At 39.1% G+C, this 22,962-nt stretch overlaps 1 protein-coding gene across 1 annotated transcript; it reads right to left on the bottom strand.

Annotated features, from left to right (window-relative positions):
- Positions 1-8,473: 8,473 nt before the first annotated feature.
- On the bottom strand, positions 8,474-20,851 carry LOC137283800 (glutathione S-transferase GstA-like). The gene is made up of 4 exons (XM_067815485.1): positions 20,726-20,851; positions 19,980-20,205; positions 19,458-19,634; positions 8,474-8,630 (listed from the first exon to the last, which is right to left on the bottom strand). Exons 1-4 carry the CDS (start codon positions 20,805-20,807, stop codon positions 8,474-8,476), a joined length of 642 nt encoding a protein of 213 aa, XP_067671586.1. The 5' UTR covers positions 20,808-20,851.
- Between the last annotated feature and the right edge of the window lie 2,111 nt (positions 20,852-22,962).

The following is a 22,962-nucleotide window of genomic DNA, read 5'->3' as shown; positions in this document are numbered from 1 at the left end:
TTTCTTGAACATTCAACTTCTTGAAAATTCAACCTACCTTTGTTGGATATTCAAGTAATAACATTGAACATTCAACTTAGTACCTTGAAAATTCAACATAGTATCTTGAAAGTTCAAGATAATTAGTATTCAAGTGAAATGTTCTATGTTCACCGTATGCATTTCAATCTTTCCTTTACATGAACTTTGCCGAACTTGTCGATGACAATGGACCAAAGCAGCGATAGTATCATGTAATTTTCTTTGGGATCATCTAACGCCGAGATTTTATGCTTTCTTGCACAGTATCATGGCATGACGATACGTATAAGGACATTGAAAAGGATTTTGTCCAAATGTAAACTTCACACTAGAAAAGGCCATTCTGATATCATGGAAGTGTTTTTTTCATTTTGTAACAGTGTGACACATCCGGGAATTGTAATGGTTACAGGTGGATGTATCGTAAATGTCAGGAGAACTGACTCATAGTTTCAAAGGAAACCATTTTGATACTTATGAACCTAACTGACCCAGAAGGAGTAAGGAATCGCAAGAAACGCCGCCTTGCGCGCCGCCGTTGTATTTCAGCTGGCCAAAATGCACTTGGCATGTGGACGGATATGTCCATTGTTGCCTAGACGAACCCACCAAGTACTTTTCGGAGAATATGGAGGCTCCCCAACACTGCAACATTCTGCATTACCCAGATTGGCTGTGCTCCGGGTGGAGAACTCTCCTGATCTGCGCAAGGAGATCAGGAGGTACCAAAACCAAGGGCTCCGAGAAAAATTGGGAGCCTGATGACAGTGTTCTTGGGATGCAAGCGAGACATTTCAAAGGCTAGGTCCGCATATTTACCACGCTTTTCCTGAATCTTGCAAATCACATTGCTGACAAAAGGGACAGAAAATTCAATGATACAAGTAATTTCATTGGCTTTATCAAAAAGGGCAAGATCAGGTTTGTTGACTGGAATTCGTCTCAGTCTGTGTATAGTTTGAAATCATCATTTTCCAGGACGCCCTTGGCATGTTCAGGGTCGTACCATTGATGGACCTCAGGGTCAAAGCCTTAGGCATGGCGGAGACGATAATAAAAGCAGCAAGCCATGCCATCATGTCTTTTAAGATATGCTGTTTATGCCAAGGAAGGGCATCCACTGACAAGGTGTTGGACAGTCTCTGTGAATACATTGCATAATCGACATTTCATGTTAACATTCTGATTAAGAATCACATTCTGGCGATTTCGAGTGGGAAATGACTGATCCTGAGCAGCAAACAGGAAGCCCTCAGTTACACATTTGAGACCAGCCGACTTTATCCAAGCGAAGGAATCGGTTGGATTGCTGTTCACTGCATGTACACACGATGCAATGGCTTCTCAGACCGCTTCTCCACAAATGACCGACTGTGGGCAGATTTGGTAAAGGACTTCACCTGGTTTTCTCCCATCGCCGTACCGGCCAACAGTACATCACCATCAACAAAATCTACCTCAAATTTCAGATTGTGTCCAACAAACGTGGCACGGTTAAAGTAGCTGTGGAATCCGTTGGTGCCATTGTGAGTCTTGACATGAATTGGTATATATAATAAGAGAAGAACGAGGTTGGTGTGCTCTGTTATCAGACATGATCCTCCTGGTCAGGCGCTTAAGACTCTGGATGTCTTGTTTCTTCCAATCAACTACTCCCAAGGAATAGGAGATAACTCACACAGCGAAAGTATTGGTGGCTTTGACCATTTAGCTCTGAGCTTTTCTTTAAAAGAGATTTATACTCGGCCCGAAGTTTATCTTGAATCTGGGCATTCTGGAGCTTGCATTCCAAGATAGGTGTACGCCTGATCTTCCACAATATGCTCAATAACTCCTTCCCCGTATAACCTGACGATCCATCATTACTTACCTTACTGCAAATGAACAGTATTAGATTTGTCGAGTCCAAATGTAATGTCAATATCATTAGAAAAGGACTCGACAAGGAGAACCTGTTCTTTCAAATTGGTCTCTCCTTTGGCAAGGAGCTCGATGTCATCCATGTAGAGCAGATGAGTAAGAGATGTTGGGGATCTGTGCTAAGGAGGTCCGGGATGCTAACCCTATTGAGCAGAAAAACCAAAGGATTCAAAGACAGGCAAAAAGGCAAAGGACTGAAGGAGTCCCACTGAAATATTCCCCTTCTGATTGGAGTAGATTCCAAAGTCTGCACCTGCCTTTGCGAGTTCATCTCATGTTGAGTCGACCAGCAACTCATTAACACTTTTGAGTAAGTCAAGTAGTCGCTCAGGGAGGTCAATACACCAAAGAGACTTCAGAATCCATAAGTGAGGGACAGAGTCGTATGCTTTTTTGTGGTCAGTCGAATGCCATCAGGCCCTGGAGCTGGAGTAGATTTGGACTTTTTAATGACACGTTTCAGGCAATCTGGTGAGATGTAACAGACAAACGACCTAGTTACTTTCTCATGCATTGCATGGCCATAATCACTGACTCACAGTGAATCCAAGTTACAGTCGCCGGGTACAGACCACAACTGTTTCCAGAACCTTTCATTATCATCCATGGGAAGTCGTTTATCATGATCACCTTCACCGCTTGTTTTCAGTTGCCTGTAGAATTGGTTTTTATTGTTTCTAAAGAGTTTACTTTGTTTTATGAATTTATTTTTCTTTTCCCATTTGTTCTTTATTTCAGTCCAAGCTTGTATTTTTGCCTTAAGAGAATCAACAATTTGAAAACGTACCTTTTCTTTTGTTGTCTCGTACTATAATTTTAATTTTCTCTAAATTGCCTTTTGTCGTTTTGACAAGGGATTCCCTGACGATCTTAATTTCAGGCACAGTTCTATCCAGGAAATATATTTTCTAGTTTCTCTTAATTTTACTTGGAACTTGTTTTTCTTTGGTTTATTGTTCTCAGTAGTAGAAGACTTTTCTTCGGAAACCGTGTGTAGTTCCTCCAAGCGGCAGCAATTAACTTCATGTAATGAACAGTCCGCAAAAAGTTTCATAGAAATAATGTCATTCAATAAATCAATTACATTTTGGGGAAAAAACTGGCTGGTTTGTTTGATTGGCCTCCGTTATAATCATACCATTATTCTGTGCAAGAAAGCATAGAATCTCGGCGTTAGATAATCCCAAGGAAAACTGTATGAAGATGATACTATCTCTGCTTTGGTCCATTGTCATCGACAAGTTCGGCACACTTCATGTAAAGGTAAGATTGAAATGCATACGATGAATGTAGAACATTTCACTTAAATACTAATTATCTTGAACTTTCAAGATACTATGTTGCATTTTCAAGGTACTAAGTTGAATGTTCAATATTCGTACTTGATTATTCAATAAAGGTAGGTTGAATTTTCAACATACTAAGGTAAATTTTCAAGATGGGATGTTGAATTTTCAAGATACTATGTTGAATCTTCAAGATACCGAGTTGAAGATTCAAGATACTTCCTTGACTATTCAACAAAGTTAAATTGAATTTTCAAGATGCTAAGTTGAATTTTCAAGATACAAAGTTGAATTTTCAAGATACTAAGCTGAATTTTCAAGATACTAATTTGAATTTTCAAAATACTATGTTGAATTTTGAAGATAGCAAGTTGAATTTTCAACATACTAAGTTGAATTTTCAAGATACAAGAAAAATACTGGAGCGTGGCTTTGATAGGCTTCCGCATATCTTAGCCTATTTTTTACCATAAGTCACCTATATTTTCATAACCAAAAATATATTTTATCCCACAATCCCACATAAAAAGCACAACTCAATCACTCCCCAACCATCTCCCCCAATCACTGTACATATACCACTGTAAGTTCAACATTTTCACATCATTTCCCACAATCACCCATATCTTAATATCTGTTTTATCATATACACAATCATAACCAAAACATTTCTTAAACCTATTCTACCAATATTTTACCACGTCCAATCACTTCTGAAACAATCACCAATTTTAGCAAACACAGGCCCCGGCCTTACCGTCCTTCACACACACACACACACACACACACACACACACACACACACACACACACCATTTTTACTCTATCTATTTCTCAAACTTTCTACAACTTATATGTACAAGCTAACTACCCTCCCCCTCCTTTCCTTCCAGCAACCAACCATCATGGTCCATCCAAATCTCCTAGGTTTACTCCCTTCATTTACCACTTTTGGGGTAGGTGGTTTTAAACTTATTGTCACTATTCATTATCAATCTACCCCCACCTATCCCGTCGGCGATATTGGCAAACTGTTAGAAGCAGACGTAAAATCTCAATAAACTCTAACTACGAAAGTCATATCACCCCGTTACGCATCGGTGACGACTCGAAGTGCGAAAAACGTGCATCGACAAGCCTTTATAGTAACGTGCGGTGCATTGAGGTCAAACGATCAGTTGGTGTCAACATGGCAGCAAGTCGATTCGATGCGTGTTGTTTTGTTTTGTTTTAGTTAAAAACATTCAGCTAGATAAATGCGTTATCACATCGTGTCGAGGGAAATACGGGGTTTTATCAGTCCCTCGTAAGGTTGTATTCAGTATTCACAACACATGTGTAATACAACCTTACTCGGGACTGATATAACCCCGTATTTTCCTGGACACGATGTGATACCTTATAGTATTTACGGTTACATACAAAGAAAGGTTTGACAGAAAGAAATCACTCCGTTGAAATACACCGAGCTCCACCGTTGCTGTACATGATAAAGCTGTAACACAACACAGTGCAATAGGACAACCAATTGCCGTTCTTGATAAAGCTGTGACACAACACAGTGCAAAAGGACAACCAATTGCCGTTCTTGATAAAGCTGTAACGCAACACAGTGCAATAGGACAACCAATTGCCGTTCTTGATAAAGCTGTGACACAACACAGTGCAAAAGGACAACCAATTGCCGTTCTTGATAAAGCTGTAACGCAACACAGTGCAATAGGACAACCAATTGCCGTTCTTGATAAAGCTGTGACACAACACAGTGCAAAAGGACAACCAACTGCCGTACTTGATAAACCTGTAACACAACATAGTGCAATAGGACAAGCAGATTCCCGTGCTTGATAAAGCTGTGACACAACACAAATTCAAGAGACTACAGACCGATCAGTCCTGATAGGGCAATACCAAGTGACGGGGAACGACAGATTATCTTTCCCCAAGTTATATCCAGTACGTAGTTCTCGATCCTTGGCCAGTTTTCGACCTATAAATGCTTAAAATGAAAACAGCAGTTTCTCTCTAAAGGGCATCTATTTACATTAAAAAGAAAAATCACCTGAAATAATGGCAAAATTATGTAAATAATGTTCTAGAGTCTTATTTATTGTAATTCTTATTACAATTTTTCGCGTTCTGTGGCTGGGTCGTATTTATAGATAAACATTTTATATGACGAGGCGGTTCGTTTTAGGTTTGTTGTTTGTTTGTTTGTTTGTTTGTTTGTTTTTAGTCCTTTAGAAACGTGTTTTCACACCTAACTTTACTTATAGTTTCTTAAATATAAATACATATGTGTTTTGTGTACTTGAATGCTTAATTGTCCTTTAATATTTGGAAACAAATCTGTATTTTATTAATTTGGTGTGTTAGTAGTTCTTTTGGAGGCGAGATTTGACAGTCTCAGGTACAACACGAATGCGAAATCTGGGAAATTCCGCATAGTTAATTACATGGACATCAGAGCAAGGATGGTTCGTGGCGTCCCGAAGTCAGTAACGCTGATTTTCTTAGCCTTCACGTGATTTCGTGCAGACTTATTGTATTAACTTTTGCAATATAGTATTTTTTTTTTTTTTTTTTGCTTTTGTACAACTGTTATCTCTAAGAGTTAACTTGATGTATGCAGGGAGCCTCTATAGAGGGGGAGAAGAAACTCCTCGAAAAGCCGCTGAACGTATGTCTTGGGTCGTTACGTAACCAGTGTAGCCAATATGGTGGCAGCGTAGTATTTAAGCCCGGTTTATTTTCAACAGCTGATTAAGTTCGCTGAGTGTTATAACAGCTGAAATCCAACATGTAGAAGATAGGTTAACTATTTTGTCACTTCAGTTTAAGTAAAAAAATGGCTTTAGTGTCCGTATGAAGACAGCAGATTTCTAGTAAAGTTTCAAGTCGGTAAGTTATAGCTCACTGGCTTCTATTCTCGATTCACCGCGAAGATAGACTAAATTGTGCCGATGAAAACTTCTTTCACACATTCGTTTAATTTTTAGAAGGAGAACATACCTTTAGTCGAAATGTATTCGCAAGTAATAGTGACAGTTTTATGACTTAAAAAATTGTTAGGGTGTAATTGAGGTGTGTGAATATTCACATTTCGCCGATCTGCCATTAAAATGCTATACGCCGTTGTTGGAGTATTCCTAGTTACTTCCTCAAAAACATCTTTCACATACACCTTTAATTCATATGAGGGGAATATACTATCCGGTGAAATATGTTTGCAAGTAATAGTGATAGTTTCATAATCTAAAAAGGAATGTTAGGGTGTATTTGAGGTGTGTGAAAAATATGACATATTGCCGATCTGATCTGATTCGCCATTGATGCTTGAGGGTTATACTTCTTTCTTTCTTGATGATCTCATTATTTGACAAAACTGGAAAGGTGTTATAGAACGTGAGAGTTTTACACTTTATCTGTGAGGGCAATGTGACAGTGTCAGTTAATATTTTGTTAATGTCCATTCCATTCCCCACATGCAATAAGATATCTGAATTAATTACTAATGTAAACCAAAATGTCTCAAAGTAGATTTTTTAAAAGGGCAGCTGATATTAACACGTATTCTCAGGATACTTTTGCGTTCCTTAACATGTTTTGGAAGGGAAGGCCGCGGTGTATCATTTATTCTTTCATTCATTCACATATGGACTTGGTTCATTTATTCTTTTTCTTTATTTCTTTCATTCATTCAAATAATTTTTGCTCTTAATTATTACTAAAATTCATTCATTCATTCGTTGGCGCATGACGAGGTACACGTCAATTAGTACAAATGATAAAGAAAGCAAGCTATTGACCTATCCCTGTCGTAGACTATCCCTGATGTATGTATAAGTAAACAAAATAATTATTGAGTGATTTTTTTTTTCTTATTCTCTTGTATCTTTTACTGGAAATAGTTCCGGTATATTGTTTTTAACCAATGAACTCGTATATTTCATGAAACAAGAAATCAACGTTCACCAAAAGGTGCAACTTAGCAGGAAAAATACTACGCTGTGTCCTCTTTCCCATATCAGTAATGAAGTGTAATAATCCATGCAGATAGTGCAATAAGCGAGGTGGATCGTGCAATAAGCCATTCAGATGGTCATTAAGTCATGCAGACAGTCCAATAAGCGAGCCAGATAGTCCAATAAGCATCGCAGATAGTCCAGTAAACCGTGCAGATAGTGCAATAAGAGTGGCAGATAGTTCATTAAGCGAGACAGATTATCAAATAAGCGTGACAGATAGTCCATTAAACCGTGCAGATAGTGCAATAAGAGTGGCAGATAGTTCATTAAGCGAGCCAGATAATCAAATAAGCGTGACAGATAGTCCATTAAACCGTGCAGATAGTGCAATAAGAGTGGTAGATAGTTCATTAAGCGAGACAGATAATCAAATAAGCGTGACAGATAGTCCATTAAACCGTGCAGATAGTGCCTTAAGAGTGGTGGATAGTTCATTAAGCGAGCCAGATAATCAAATAAGCGTGACAGACAGTCCATTAAACCGTGCAGAGAGTGCAATAAGAGTGGCAGATAGTCCAATAAGCATGGCAAATAGTCCAATAAACCATGCAACAAGCCATGCAGATAGTGCAATAAGCAATGCAGATAGCCCAGTAAGAGTGGCAGATAGTCCACTGACTGTACTGAATGCTCAATCCATAGAGGTATGCTACTTTCTATCTTTAAGGAGGCAAGTCTAGACTAGCAGACAGTAAGGACCTTCAAAACCTGTCTGAATCCGAGAAAAGCCTTTCTTTACATTAGTGTAAAGTTTCTAAATCCGCATGTATGTTATTGTTAACAATAGACTTGCAAATGTCTCTACAGTATAGAATAAAAGTTTCAATGACAATTTCCATAGAGTAATAAATAACACACAGGTGTCCTTACATTTTGAAGTAGGTATCTCACGTCTGGATACGAAAAAACTCTCTAACAATCAAGTCATGTCAGACCTATATAGTAGTTTCTTCCAACAAGCATCGGTTGCCGGCGAATAGCTCGAAACTGCAATCCACAACTGACCGCTTCCCTGGACATGCTGAGCATCCGGAGAAAAGCGCAAACGCAACAGGACCAGGGTACCAGTCTGGAAACCCCACTTGTGTACAATCAATGAAAACAGCAAACACTTTTTCAAAAAAGTCCCTCAATATTTCGCTCAGTTTAATTCAAGATGACATCATGCACAACATGTAATAATTCCTGGTCTATTATAGCAACTTGACAGCAACAGTTTTAGGTCATGTTGATTGTTGCCTGAAATGCCGGTCTCTTTTGAAGCCGAGCATAATATCCTTCTCTGATCTTGGGATGTTTCTCAAGTAGTTTGCCGTCATTGAACAATGCGGCGCAGTACAGGTCAAAACCCACCACTGTGTCAGCTGCCGTAAACCTGGAGGAAGATGGAGAGTGAGTGAGTGAGTAATGTATCATATAAACCTGGTATGTTACGTTAGTATTGGAGGTCAGCAGTCTGGGGTTGGTATTGTCTAAAAGCCACTGGTTTGCAAAGCTGCTCATGATATCAATCACGTGATTGTCAACAGATTGTCGTCATACGATAAAGGATGGCGCAAAGCAACAAAGGACAGGAATGTTTCGGATTGCGAGTGCCAAGGTTGCAAAGATGTGTAAACATTCCTGTCTGAAAATCGCTCGCACACGTGCACATAAGTATACAATGTTGATTGGTTTGGTTGTTGTTTAACGTGGAACTCAGCAATATTCCTGTTATATGGGCCAGGCAATTCAGTGCGCGTGGTCAACAGCATGAGCATTGATCTACGCGACTGGGCTACGATGACCTGTGTCAACCATGCGCCTGATCATCCGATCACATTAGTCACCACTTAGGACAACAATGGGTTGCTGAGGTCCAGTTCCAGTCCGGATATTCACGTGTTCTGCAAGCTGGTGAAAGTGCTAAAGTCAGGTACGTGCGTGCGAATATTCATTGTGAAATATCCACAAATACCTCCCATGCCTTATACGCTTTGGTCATGTTCACACTAAAGTACTGTTTGTTCTTAACCGCCCATGCCATCAACATTCTAGTAACAGCCAGGATGTAGAAGATCAGATGGCCCAGATCAAATACGAGGCTCACCACTCGAGCCACTACTGGCTCCGCTTGAGTGAGTGAATTTACTTTTAAGCCGCTTTAAGCAATATTCCAGCAATATCAGGGCGAAGGACACCAGAAAATGGGCTTCACACAGTGTACCCAAGTGGGAAATCGAACCTGGATCTTCGGTGTGACGAGCGCTTTAACCACTTGGCTACCCCCACCGCCCCAGCCCCTTGAGTTGAGCCTAACCCAGATAACGTCATCGGTCCGTCAGTGGCTTCAGTCGGCAAGCCGACAGTGGCTTGTAGCGGGCGGTCCGCTCGTCAGCTTGTATGCTGTAACAATGTTGCTATAAAGGTATGCAACGTTGTTACATATATTTTCGTGTTGAAACACGTTGTTTGCGGTAAAACCCAGTTGTGGATATGCGAGAATATAATTAGCGATCCTAACACATTCATTTACAAGAAATTTAAGAGATAAACAATTCGATTGCCGAAAAAATTAAAGGTGATGAATCGTGAACAGTTCTGCCTCATGACCTCTGTTTTGAAAGAACTGGATCGACCGATCCGTGGCAGTGATATACGCATACTTGTAATTTTTAAAAGCTTACGTGTTAATTTGGTGTAGCATAAATATTTTCTTATTAATTTAATTAATAATTTAAAGTTCCAATTAAGTCAAATTTTGCACATTGTGAGGAATCATCTCCACTTCAGTCACAAAATTCTATTTAATTTGTTTATTTATCGAAAGGCAACAATTTAAAGGTCACATATACTCTAATAAGGTACAAACGCAAAATCACTTGCTGACATCGTTATAAATGAAACCCCGTTATCAAAAATGCTCATTTCGATCTTTAATTACTCTCACAATCTACTATCATTTAGTTTTGTCTCCTGCTTTGCCTAGTTTTGGAGTTACAACCCTTGTTTTCATAGACGATTCTGTCAAAATCACTTGGTGTCGCTAGGTTGTAATCCGTGTTAGGTGGTATGAACCTACACGTTATTTGTCATCATTCACTTGATGCTCAGTTAATGCATTTATAACAGGTATAATTAGTGGTAACGCCACTTAGATTACCCGACAAAGGCCCCCATTTCTTTTGTCTGGACCGATCAAAGGATTAACCGATAACACGTTGATTGATTACTTAGATTTATGGGGATTTAAATGGGGAATTTGTCAAAAGATAGTGTTTATGTATGTACATTTACTTATGTATACTGAATACACTCTGTCGTGTCTGTGTCTATGTAAAACAACGCCCTTCTTTCAAAGGATTAACCGCCAATACATTGATTGATTGCTCATTATTGCCTAACTAAATAACGTTTTAAAAAGAATGACGCACATTATGCAATTAGTTGCCAGGTGTGCTATCTTGGGTAACCAATGAAACTATACAGCAATGTGAAAAACCTGAAACGATACATCACGTTTTCGTATATTAGACTGTTAAAAGACACATCACTTGGAAAATCTGCAGATGAATTATATATCACTTGTTTTTGTGGATATTGATGGATACATTCCTCGAAGAAGGTAATAGCCTGACACTGCTCCTATAACTTTAATTTTAATATTTGCATTTTTGTTTTAATACGTTGTCGTACCTTTCAACAGAATCATTGTTTTCGTCGTTAAGTGTAATGATGCAGACGACATACACTAGGGCGTGGGTGCGAATTATGATTCATATAGGAAAACTATGAAATGTCTACATATTACATTCCTGTTATACATTCGCAGATCGCTTCTTATTATTAAGTTTCAAAATGCATACAAGTATGAATATAAAGTAATTAGGATTATGAGACCAAGTATAGAGACGTTTATTGACAAGTGTCTACATACTGGTGAGTGAACGTTACAAACCAAGTAAATTTAGCAAGTGTAGAAATTTATCGCGCAGTATTTTCACTTCGACCCCGACCTCGCTTAGGTTATGTTACAGGCTGTGTCATGCAAACTCCTTTTGGTAATGATTCAAATACATATTTATGTAGTTTTGATTTTCTAACTTGATGAGAACAAACCATACATAATCTCATTCATTCAAATGGATTTGACTTCACGATTTTCAAAAATGGCGGCGCCCTGTCTTGGGATGAATGCTATTTAAAGGGGCACTAATGCGGAGCAATTTCCGTGGACTGGTGTAAACTTTTGTTATTGTTTTTCTCCCGTGAGTACCCGGATGATATCCCAGAATTCGTGACTGGTTCGTGACCTCTGCTGCGCAGTCCGTAGGCGCAACTGATAGTTTAATTATAGACAGATCAACTGAGGTGAAGTCATTTTTTACTTCACTACAAATGTATTATGAAAACAAATGAAACACTTTGAAGATTAATCATCTGCCAGTGGTAGAAATGGTAAAAAACTATTAGGACGGAAAAATAACGAAGCCAATGAACGTCTCTATATTTTGCCTCATAACCCTAATTAGTTTATTGTCATATTTGTATGATTCTGAAAATTAACAAAAGAACACACGATCTGCTTATACTCATAGTAAATTTCTAACATAACAGCAACATTTATACATTGTATAGATTGCCAATGTGGATCCTATTTCACACACATACGCGATCTAGTGTCTGTTTTCTGTCATACAGATTCAGCTGAATGCTACAATAAATATATTAAAACAAAATGCAAATACTGAATGTAAAACAGACTAATTTTATAGCAACAATGTCAGGCTACTACCTTGTTCAGGAGTGTATCCATCAATATCCACGTAAAAGAAATCGTATTCCATTCATCTGCAGCTGGTAAATAATCCTGCTCTGTGTCGCGTGTCTTACAACTGTCTCATTTGCGAAAAAGTAACACATCGTTTCACGTCTTTCGTTGGTGAAAACCAGATAAACCTCTCATTGGTCTCCCAAGATAGCACACCTGGCAACTAATTGTATGATGTCCACTATTCTAAGTAATTTAGTTAACCAATAATGAGCAATCAATCAATCAACGCAAGGGTGGTTAATTCTTTGAAGGGAGGATGTTGTTTTTGCACTCACACTTTACGACTGGGTGTTGTCATCTACACACTCTGCCTTTTGACAAATCCGCTAGAAGATAAAAGTAATTAATCAATCAGTGTGTTATCGGTTAATTCTTTGATCGATGTTTGCTTTTGTAACTCAGCTGATAAAACCTCTTGCATCACTTACATGCACATATTACATAACATACAATACATTTGCCACATTAGACCTTAATTTATAATGTTGAGTATTTACTGCAGACAGGAGAAATGCCAAATGGGAACCTTTGTTGAGTAACCGAAGTGGTGTTACTACTAATTATACCTGTAAAAATATCATTAAGGGAATGATGACAAATAACACGTGTATTTACACCATCAAGCGCGAGTTACAGCAAGGAAGATGTAATCTCTGTGTCGCATGCAGCCTGAAAACCCTTATGGGCCGAAACTGTTTTGAGGATACCAACGGAATTTCGTTACATAAGGAATACACACTGGCATTTGCTGTGTACTTTGGTAAATAGGTGAAATAAGGGTTTTTTTACGTAAGAAAATTTTCAGATTTCTCTACCAAAGGCAAAGTCATCGTTTTTTGTTTACGAATTCAAATAAATCAACTTTGTGTTTTTATTATCATAAATAAGAAACCATTGTAGCTACCATAGCTACCAAAATTTACGTATGATATTTGCTATCACAGCTCAACCAACACTCAAAACTACCTAAATATAAAGCTTTGCAATCTTCCGTACTGAAACAAATGGCTTGCTACGTGCCTGTAGACATCATATTTTGATGTAACATGATTAAATATCGAGGTTAAAAACGCAGAAATAGGATCAAATTGGATCAGTAACTATACCATCCAAGCATCCTAAAAGTACTACACTGCTGGGATATTTGGTTACGATCGGACAAGGAATACCATGGATATTTTTTAAGAAATGGCATAAGATGGGCATCCGGCCTCCAGACTGTTTAGGTGACAAAATTCTGCTGATATGGACAGGAACCCAGTTCCTTTGTCCGTCACGGTCTAAGGAGCGGGCGCTGACCAAATTCCAGTTTGGTTTCGTAGTTAGACCGTTGGCGAGAAACATTATTCGCTCCGCATCAGTGCCCCTTTAAGTTTGTTTTCACCGACTTACAACAGCAAAATTACTTTCTACTGGTAGTACAATATGTATTTTCTTGATGGACATTAGGATTTTACATGACATTGCTTATAACATATCAATTTCACTCTTGGATGTGAGGTGGAGGTCAATATAGCATTGCTTGTAATATAAATGTCACTTCGACCCCCACCTTGCTTCCTTGGAAGAAGTCCTTATGTTAAAAGTTGTCATGCAAAATCCTTTTTGGCCATGATTCAAATGCATATTTATCTACTAGTAAAAAGTAGTTTTGATTTTCTAACTTGATGAGAACAAATCATAATCTCAATAATTCTCACGGACTTTAGCCCGTGACTTCACGATTTTCAAAAATGGTGGCGCCCTGTCTGAGGATGAATGCTATTTAAGTTTGTTTTCACCGACTTACAAAATCAAAATTATTTTCTACTGGTAGTAAAATATGTATTTTATTGATGGACATTATTTTACATGACATTGGTTATGACATAACAATTTCACTTTTGGAATCGGTCAATATAATGGGACACCTGCAGTTTACGGGTCCCTGCCTTTGGCAGTTACCCGGAAGTAGAAATGTATTCTAAAGTAACGTGTACGCGCCTTCGGCGCGAGCTTACTGCCTTTTTTGCGCGTCATATATAAAAGAAAAGCATGCGAGAGCGGGCTGATCTCCGTTAGGAGGCATTTTAGACGAGTTTAGAGGTCATTTTCGTGTTTACTGGCAAAGGTTTTGCTTAAAACTTCGTCTAAAAGACGAGAGTTTTAAACACGAATTTTAGTAATGCTCCAAAACATCAATCCAATCGTTAGTAATCATAGGGAAATCCTCATGACGTTCCTTTTCTCTGATTGGTCAAATGTGGACGCACGTGTCGAATGTTCCAAATACGGTAGTGGGTTACTAGGAATGCCACAACTTGAATGAGATGGGATACGAGCATGTGACAGTAATTCATAGTAAGGAATTTGTGAATGCAGAGAATGGTGCGTGCACTAATAAAATTGCGAGTTTTTGAGAGTGGTGAAAGGGTCCCTGCCCAGGTATGGAACTGCGAAAGGACTGTATGATAGTTATTTTGTGGAGTTCATCGTGAGGTAAAAATATCTACGTTGTTTTGATGATCCTTTTGTTACATTTCTTACGTTTATCCGTTTATGCGTTTGACCCCCAAAACCATGCATACTTTAAAATGATTGAAATTGAAAATAAAGAAAATGGTGTTCAGGATTCGGATGAATTTAATGCAAGCGGAGGTTTGTTTTTGTAATGTAAGTGAAGCGTTTTGATAGTAGACATCAGATAAACTTACCTCTTTTTGTTTATTAGGAATAGAAAAGAAATGATAGGTAATATGTGAAAATAATGTAGGGGGGCACCTGCCCCTCCTAAACCCCCCCCCCCCCCCCCCCATTCTGTTGAAATATGAGATTGCAAAAAAATCATACATTCGGTTAGCACTGGGAAATTGTATATCGTGATCTTAAGAAAATGAATAAACACTGCAATTGACAATACCATGACATAACACTGACCCTAAAATAATGTTGAGGAATGAAAGCCTTGAGCTGATTTTCGATTATAATCCGAAGGTAATTTAATAGATCAAACAAGGCCATAAAACAGCGGCAGTTATTCGCCGGAGTAAACAAAAATGGCGTCAGCGTTAGTGCTCGCTTCGATGTAAATATGGCTTCTGCGCATGCCTGTCACATACACTTCCGGGGACCCGTAAAGTGCAGTTTACCCAATATAATATTACATACGATAATATTGTCACTTCGACCACAAACCTCGTTTCCGAGGAAGAAAGCGTTATGTCCATGCAAAATCCTTTTGGTCAGTAATGTGTAGTAAGCAGTCTTGATTTTATAAGGGGGCGAACCATCCGATTTAGTATATACCACAGGCTTCCACATAGCTCACTTCGCACAAACAACCAATTTAAGCACAAACTACGGAATCTGGTGGTAATCTGTGCATAGTGACACCACCACCCGATCCCAAGGAACAAATGACGGCAACACAACAATTTGGCATGTCTTTGGTGACGTCGAGAAATCAGCAAAATGACGAGCGTCCTACACATTTTATATACATTTAACTGGAAACCGTTCCTTCTATGACGTCACTTTAGGGCTCTGGCGACAGAGTTACGTAACCTGTCTGTGGTTTCGTTTGCGGGCGAGAGAGAAGCAGACGGCTTTTTAGCAACTTTTAAGCGCTTGGTATTAATTAACTACAAGGTTTTTTAAAAAAAAGAAAATGGTGTTTCGTTTATGACTAACCAAAAGTCTTTCATATGCAGTGATAAAAAGAGTACCAAAAATTGAGTTTAGTGGTCCTTTAACAAACATATGCACAGTACCGTGAACTAATTAACATGACTGACTTTGTGATTGTCAATTGTGGAACAATACATAAGTTTTATAAACTGAAATTGTGTGCGCAGTATATATAACTATATATATATATAACTTCAAAATTTCCTGTCAAATTTTAGAAACATCCATCCCAAACTCAATTCCTGAAAAGTATGCATACAACACTGACATAACATGTAAGTCAACGGGCATGACGTCAAGTGTCCGAATATAACTGGTACGTCTCCGTCGCATTCATTGCCCCAACGTTGGAATTATATATATCGGCGATGTCGTCGTCTGATTTATTTATTCAAAACAGCGTCGTTGTTGTTGTTGCTGTTGTTTTGTTGTAGTTGTTGTTTTTCCTCTGTGATGTTTTCCTCCCGTATATGGGAGGAAGTGTTCTAGCAGTGTGTTCAATTCGTTGAACTCATTTCGAAAATGTCACCCAGACAAAAATCCACTGTTCATTGAGAACAAGTGATAACACATATTTAGCTGTTAATAAAAGATGGTATAAACCTACGGACTCCCTTATCCTAATATGTAATCTAAACATGATTTCCTATTTTTTCAGGTGCGGTACTTTAAAGGTCACATGCAACGTAAAACACAACTTTGCAGATTCTGGTACCTTTCGGTGTGCACTTACCGGAACAAATCATAAAAAATGCCAATTCAACCTATAAAGTTGAAAAAAACGCGATGAAAAAAAAGCCCGCGAAATCGGAGTTCAAACGTTTCTCTAAATTCCCCCCAGCGCTGGGGGGAAAACTGGTTTCAACAGCTGTGCTGCGCTGCGCCCATAACGCATGCGCAGTGACTAGGTTCGCGGAGCTTGAAACAGTATGCATGCCCAGCGTCTGAGGTCGTGAGCAGTAGTCTAATCTTGGTTGTGTACACAAACAAGTAAATAATCTACTCGTTACGTAAAACAGCTTGTTGATTGTGGTAAGCAGTCTCTGTCACAGAGAAAGCTCAGTGTCTGGTTTATTCACACCTATATGTCTGTCTGCCTGTCTGCTAAAGACAACATGCAATACACAGCTTCAATCATTGACCACGTGCAATTTGAACTTAACACCTATCAGGCTATACGACATAAAGAAAATAAGTTGATTCATGACACGTGCAACCAAGTCCCGTGTCTGCCACATCATGTAATTAGGCACGTGTGATACACACAACATGTTTTTATGTCTGTGGGTTGCAAACAAACTGCATCCATTTTTTTTCGGATGACTGGATCTGACGGAAACTTGTGCAAACTCTTGTCAGTTTCAAGTCCTGCTTTGTACTTGGACGAGATTCCAGCCACCCAGTAGTTTACCATCTCTACTGACATTTTTATTGGATCGAGCGCAAATTCAGAGAACATGTATTTTCTAAACCCAACATCTCTATATACATTCTTCATGGATAACGACTTCTTTTCGTGTATATGATTTTGTTTGACAACAGTATATGAATCCATACTGAAACGACGCATCAAGTACACAAAAAGAAGTTGTTATCCACAAAGATTCTTACTTTCTTGTGACTGGCTATACTTCTAAAATGCCCATCAAACAGATAATCTTTCTGTACACACAATGAACCCTCAGCACATCAGCAAATGAAACAGCCAATCGGAAGCCGTCGTTACACTTGAGAGCATATCCACCCGCTATGACCGGGTTCGGTCTCCCGAGGGCTTCGTTTCGGGGGAAGTAAGCCCAAGTACAAAATACTGCACTTCGCAGTAATCGCGATTGTACGGTTATAATTGTGTTTATTTGTTTTTTTAAAAGCAGCAATGTATATTATATGTCATGAATAAGTGATAAATGTGTTTTAATTATGTTTGATTTTTTGGTTGCATGTGACCTTTAAAATACAGATTTGCGTTTTACTTGGACAGACAACGCGGTCGCAGTATACACAGGAACCCACACAAAATTGGAAATTGATATCTGTGATGTTTCTATATAAAATAGAAATAAATATATCAGAATAAACAATCAGTGTCCGTACATTTTTTCCGTTTTTGTTCTTTAATGAACGAATGAGTTTGGTTTTTGATTAAGCACCATTCCAGCAATATCACGACGGGCAACACCAGAACTTGTAACATGTAGGAAATCGACCCGAGTCTTCGGCGTGACGAGCGAACAGTTTACAACTATGACACCCCCACCTCTCCACCTGCTTGAGACTGGGATGAGTGCTAGTTACACTTACTCACAATTTACCATGGGTTAATTATTATACAAATTCATGAATGATTGTTATAAATCACGAATATATTTTAATGAAGGCCAGATGGAGTTTTGAACATAATTAAAGTAAGAGAGGAAAGCTACTGATATCAATATCTTTAACTTGACGAAATCACTGAAATATATATGTGATCTATACTTCAAGTTGAACGCAAATAAATTCATAATAAATTTAGATCATGACATTGAATATCTTGTGGACAGCTAGAACTGCAGTATGTTATAGATAACAGATAGATAGAAAGTTACTTTTATAGATAATTCATGCATTATTAACTCTAAATTAAATACAAATATCGTTAAATAATCATTACACTTTGTTAATCATCTCTTTCATTATCATTTTATTGAAATTAATCAGAAATTTATATGAAACTTTGTAAATTTAAATTACCGACAGACCTACAGACCTACTCAATCATACATTATGACAAGAACAGAAATTAATGCAAATTTTATGTTTAATCCACAACCAAAATGATTATGTAAATTGGTGGCCACTTTTATATATGTCATAAGAACCTGTCCTGAAGTGACAGTATCATTGCAAAGACTTCAGTAATTACTCATTGAATGTGATAATCACCTGAAATCTATCCTTTTAATTACAGATACATGTATACTGAAATTTCCTTCAGCGAGCGAGTTTTCAGCCCCAATAAAAGACTTTCACGTATTTTGCAAAGAAATGAAAATTATTTTCATCATAGATGTGAAAACTGCATGTCACGAAATTCAGTAAATGATGTACAAAAAATGTACATGTATTTGTATTTAAAGGTTTGCGCCTGATATAATAATTTTATCATGTTCTTAATACGGATACAAAACACACATACTCTCCGTTAATGTAGCGGCTTGCCACCAGTGGGCCACTGGTTTGCCGACGGTGCCACCAGTGCCACCGTTGGGCCATCGAAGATCAGCTGGACACGCCATAGGTAGCCCACCGGTGGCCACCAGTACAGCATACAGCTATCTGGGAAGTTGTTGGGGGCCGATTCTCTCGGAATTCGAGGGTCAAAAAACGAATACCTATTTTTCTGTCCGCTCGCACATAGTCGTTGGTAGTCAACGTGTTCAAATTGCACACATTTTTTGTATATTTGTCCCAACACTGACCTTTATCAGCCGAGTGATACCAATGTTTAAGAGCATTATGTCCTACATCCCACGCTTCTCCTAGCAGCAGCCTGTTTCCCGGGGTATGCTGCGCTAACGCTTCAGCACTGCGTTAGCGCAGCAGATCCCGGAAACCATGCTTATCCTAACAGCTGTCGGATGAGTTTGCCATTTGGTTACCGAATTGTCGTCTCATTGGGGTCACAAATGTTAATTAGTAATAATATATCAAGTGGATAACATTATGTAACGTTTCTCATACTTGTCCCCGCAGAGGAACTCCCTGTTCTCCAGCTTTTTGGCCAGGTAATCCATACACGTATCAAACTTCTCTGTCATCTTCTTCACCTTCTCATCGCTGAAGGGTGTCTTCAGCAACCACAGCTCGAAGAAAAACCTCATGAGCTCGTCCAGGGTGGCGTTGCCGTACATGATGAAGCTGTAACACAACATAGTGCAAAAAGCAAGAGTTCACGGGGCAAATAGAGTGCAAGAAGCCAGTGCAATATAGCTGTAATCATGCAATATTTATGCAAGTGCATCGATCGTTAAACCGTGATTAAACCGCAACAGACACTGGCAGTTTAGTGAGCTTTGATGTTACAATAACCTGCAATTTTGTGCAATGACCCTCAATAGTGCAATAAGCCGTTCTAGCGCAGTAGCCAGTGATCGTACAACACTTTAAGTGATGCTGTACATGATATGAAAAAAACTATTAGTTCTAAGAGTGAATCTGACATTACAATGCTCGTTAGACATAACATAAACACTTCTCACGTACTCGTAATAGTCCTTGAGGTACTTGGGGTCTGGTAGGAGCTTCTTGTATCTGTCTGCCAGGTACATGTTGATAGCCCCTGACTCCAGTACGGACCCCTCCCCGGGGACGACGAGGGCGGGGATAGTGCCATGGGGGTGGACGTCCCTGCGGTAGGCCTCGACGGTGGCGTTATATTCTTGTCCCGAATCGTAGCGGATAAACTCAAAATCGTCCTCCACGCCCATCTCTGGTTAACGAGAGATCTTATTTAATTCAGAAAACACACACGCGCGCGCGCACGCACACACTCACACACACACACGCATCCACACACACATCAACACACTCACACATTCACACTCACACTCACACTCACAAACACACTCACACTCACACTCACTCAAACACTCACACACACACAATTATTGACTGCGGAGTGGCTTTGAGGAAGAATTCCTGGCTTTTATTCAGGGCGAGGTCTCCCATTTGATATCTATCTTCTTTCGTCTAGACGACGGGCTTTGCTTAACGGTCTAGTTCAACACAATTTCTTATCTAATTGTATTCCTCAATGCACATTTATGATAACGACTTACAAACAATTCGTAAGGAGAGAGAAACTCCAAAGACGATACAATTACAGTATGTACACACGCACAAGTCATGACAATAGTTCTCGAAGAGTGACGGGATTTCTAACATCAAAGATTGATAGTTCAATCAACTGTCATGAATGTTACACACACATGGAATGACGGCCAACTCACCTTTGATCAGCCAGATATTTCTGACGGAGCGGTACTGAGGGAAATAGTACAGTTTCATTTTCTGACTGCCAGTATCTGCCATTGTAATGTTGAAGTTGGTTTGGTGACAAGATGGAAGAACTTGTGTCCGAGTTAGTGTTAACAAGAGTCGTATCACTTGCAACAGATATAATATACCCAGGCGGCTTATCAAGGTGGACGCGAGAGTCTGCGAGAGTCTGCCAAAGTTTCGCCTGTGCTCCGTTTTTAAATCAACAGAACTTGGGCTATCCCCATTTCTACATCTTAGGGGTGTCAAGTCCGTCAAGGCGTACTTGCAATAAATGTCTCGAGCAATATCCTTTCGCTGTTGCGTCAATGAATACAGAGGGGACGTCCTTCAGTTTCTCTATTCTTTCAGTGTGGTCCTTGGGTGCAGAGGGAATACAAAGAAAGGCCTTTTGAAGTTATCAAGCTATAAAGTCCATGTAACACTATTTAGACTTGTATTCACATGTATTCACTCCCTATTCACATATATTCACTCCCTATTCACATGTATTCACCCCTATTAAGAAGTGGGTATAGTAGTTTAATTTTTTTTATTTCCACTTTTTGGTTAAAGTAGCAGTATAAAATCACCACACTCCAGGCCTCCAGGACTTACACAACTGACACGTTGATGAAAGTCGATCTGAATCTACTGTGCTCAGCGGGGAAGGTGGGGCTTAGGCAACGTTATGGTTGATTATGAAAATACTTTTCAAGATAGTTACGTTGTTGTGTTTGTAAAATTATCCGAAATCTCAATCCCAATTCAATTCTTTATGTCCGGAAGAATCTTTAACTTTGTCGTTTAACGCTGGTGAAAGGAGCTAATGGACTGGAAAACGACTACACACACACACACACACACACACACACACACACACACACACACACACACACACACACACACACACACACACACACACACGCACGCACGCACACACGCGCACACACGCACACACGCACACACACACACACACATACATACATACTCGGCATACAACACAAAGTAAGAGAGGCTCAGTGACTACAACATACGACCTAGTAGGGTAACCCTGTGTGTCTCTGTTTACACACACCTGTATGCTCCCAGACACTTTTGAATGAATTAGAAAGGAATCCAACTCGTGTCCACAGCGTTTGTTTCACTCAGCTCCCGAAAGAAAACATTGGTCCGAGCTCTATTATGCATTTATTTGTATATTGTATTGATACAATATACTGTACTGATACGATATATTGAATTGATACAATATACAGAGATTATATAATTGCGTCAACTCCCTGCACACCTACAGAAGCGGATGTTAACGGTACAGCGGAAGCTGTCCAAACCGGATTCTGTCCACTCCGGCAAGTTGTATAACATTGGCATAAATTTTCAGTCCCGTTCGTGGCTCGTAATTTTTCATCAGCTCTACAATCCGCCACATTGTCTAAAACAGATTATTTCTTCAGTCCCAATCAGTGCCGGTTTAGACAGCTTCCACTGTATATGGTTGGCAATGGTTAAAGAGGAGCTGAGGTGACTAACTTGACTTTACTTCATGTTGTTAAAGTAATGCAACAGGACAGACAATAAGCCATTAAAGGAAACGAACTGACAACAAACGAAGAATGGGTTTATACGAACACGACCTGGCTAAGGAAAGGGATATTCTGTGCTGCGACAGATGTGTACGTTTGATACCTTCGAGAAAAATACGGACTGACAGCTGAAACCTTGGGGTGGAAAATCTGTGCAGACGACAACCACAAACTGAACCCTTTCTCAGCTCTATGGTCTGTACAGCTGCAGATATGCAGAACTACAGCGGGGAATATTGTCATGTCTTTAAAACCCGATTAGAAACTACCTATTAAAACTGCCCTTTTGTATTTTAACGGTGTGCTTTGTTTCTGTCCATTCTTTCATCGATTTCCTGTATAGATCAGTACATATGACTATATATTTTAGGGACAGTATTTATTTGTATCGAAAATGTAAATTGTAAATGAATATATTTTATTGACGCAAAAATAGATGTATAAAAACCGGTCATTCAAACTGAGAATGCAGTTCCAGGAGATAAAAAAGGTTTAGAGGAGAGGAATGTTTTATGTGATAAACGATTTCATCAATTCTATATTTAAAGCGAGTACGCACAGCCCCGAAATGTGAACCCTCTGAAAGTCCCAGTTTCCCTCTCTCGGTATAGACATCCACCCTA

Source organism: Haliotis asinina, chromosome 5 (assembly GCF_037392515.1).
Source record: "Haliotis asinina isolate JCU_RB_2024 chromosome 5, JCU_Hal_asi_v2, whole genome shotgun sequence".
Classification (NCBI taxonomy): Eukaryota; Metazoa; Mollusca; class Gastropoda; order Lepetellida; family Haliotidae; genus Haliotis; species Haliotis asinina.
This window is presented reverse-complemented; position numbering and strand designations above follow the sequence as displayed.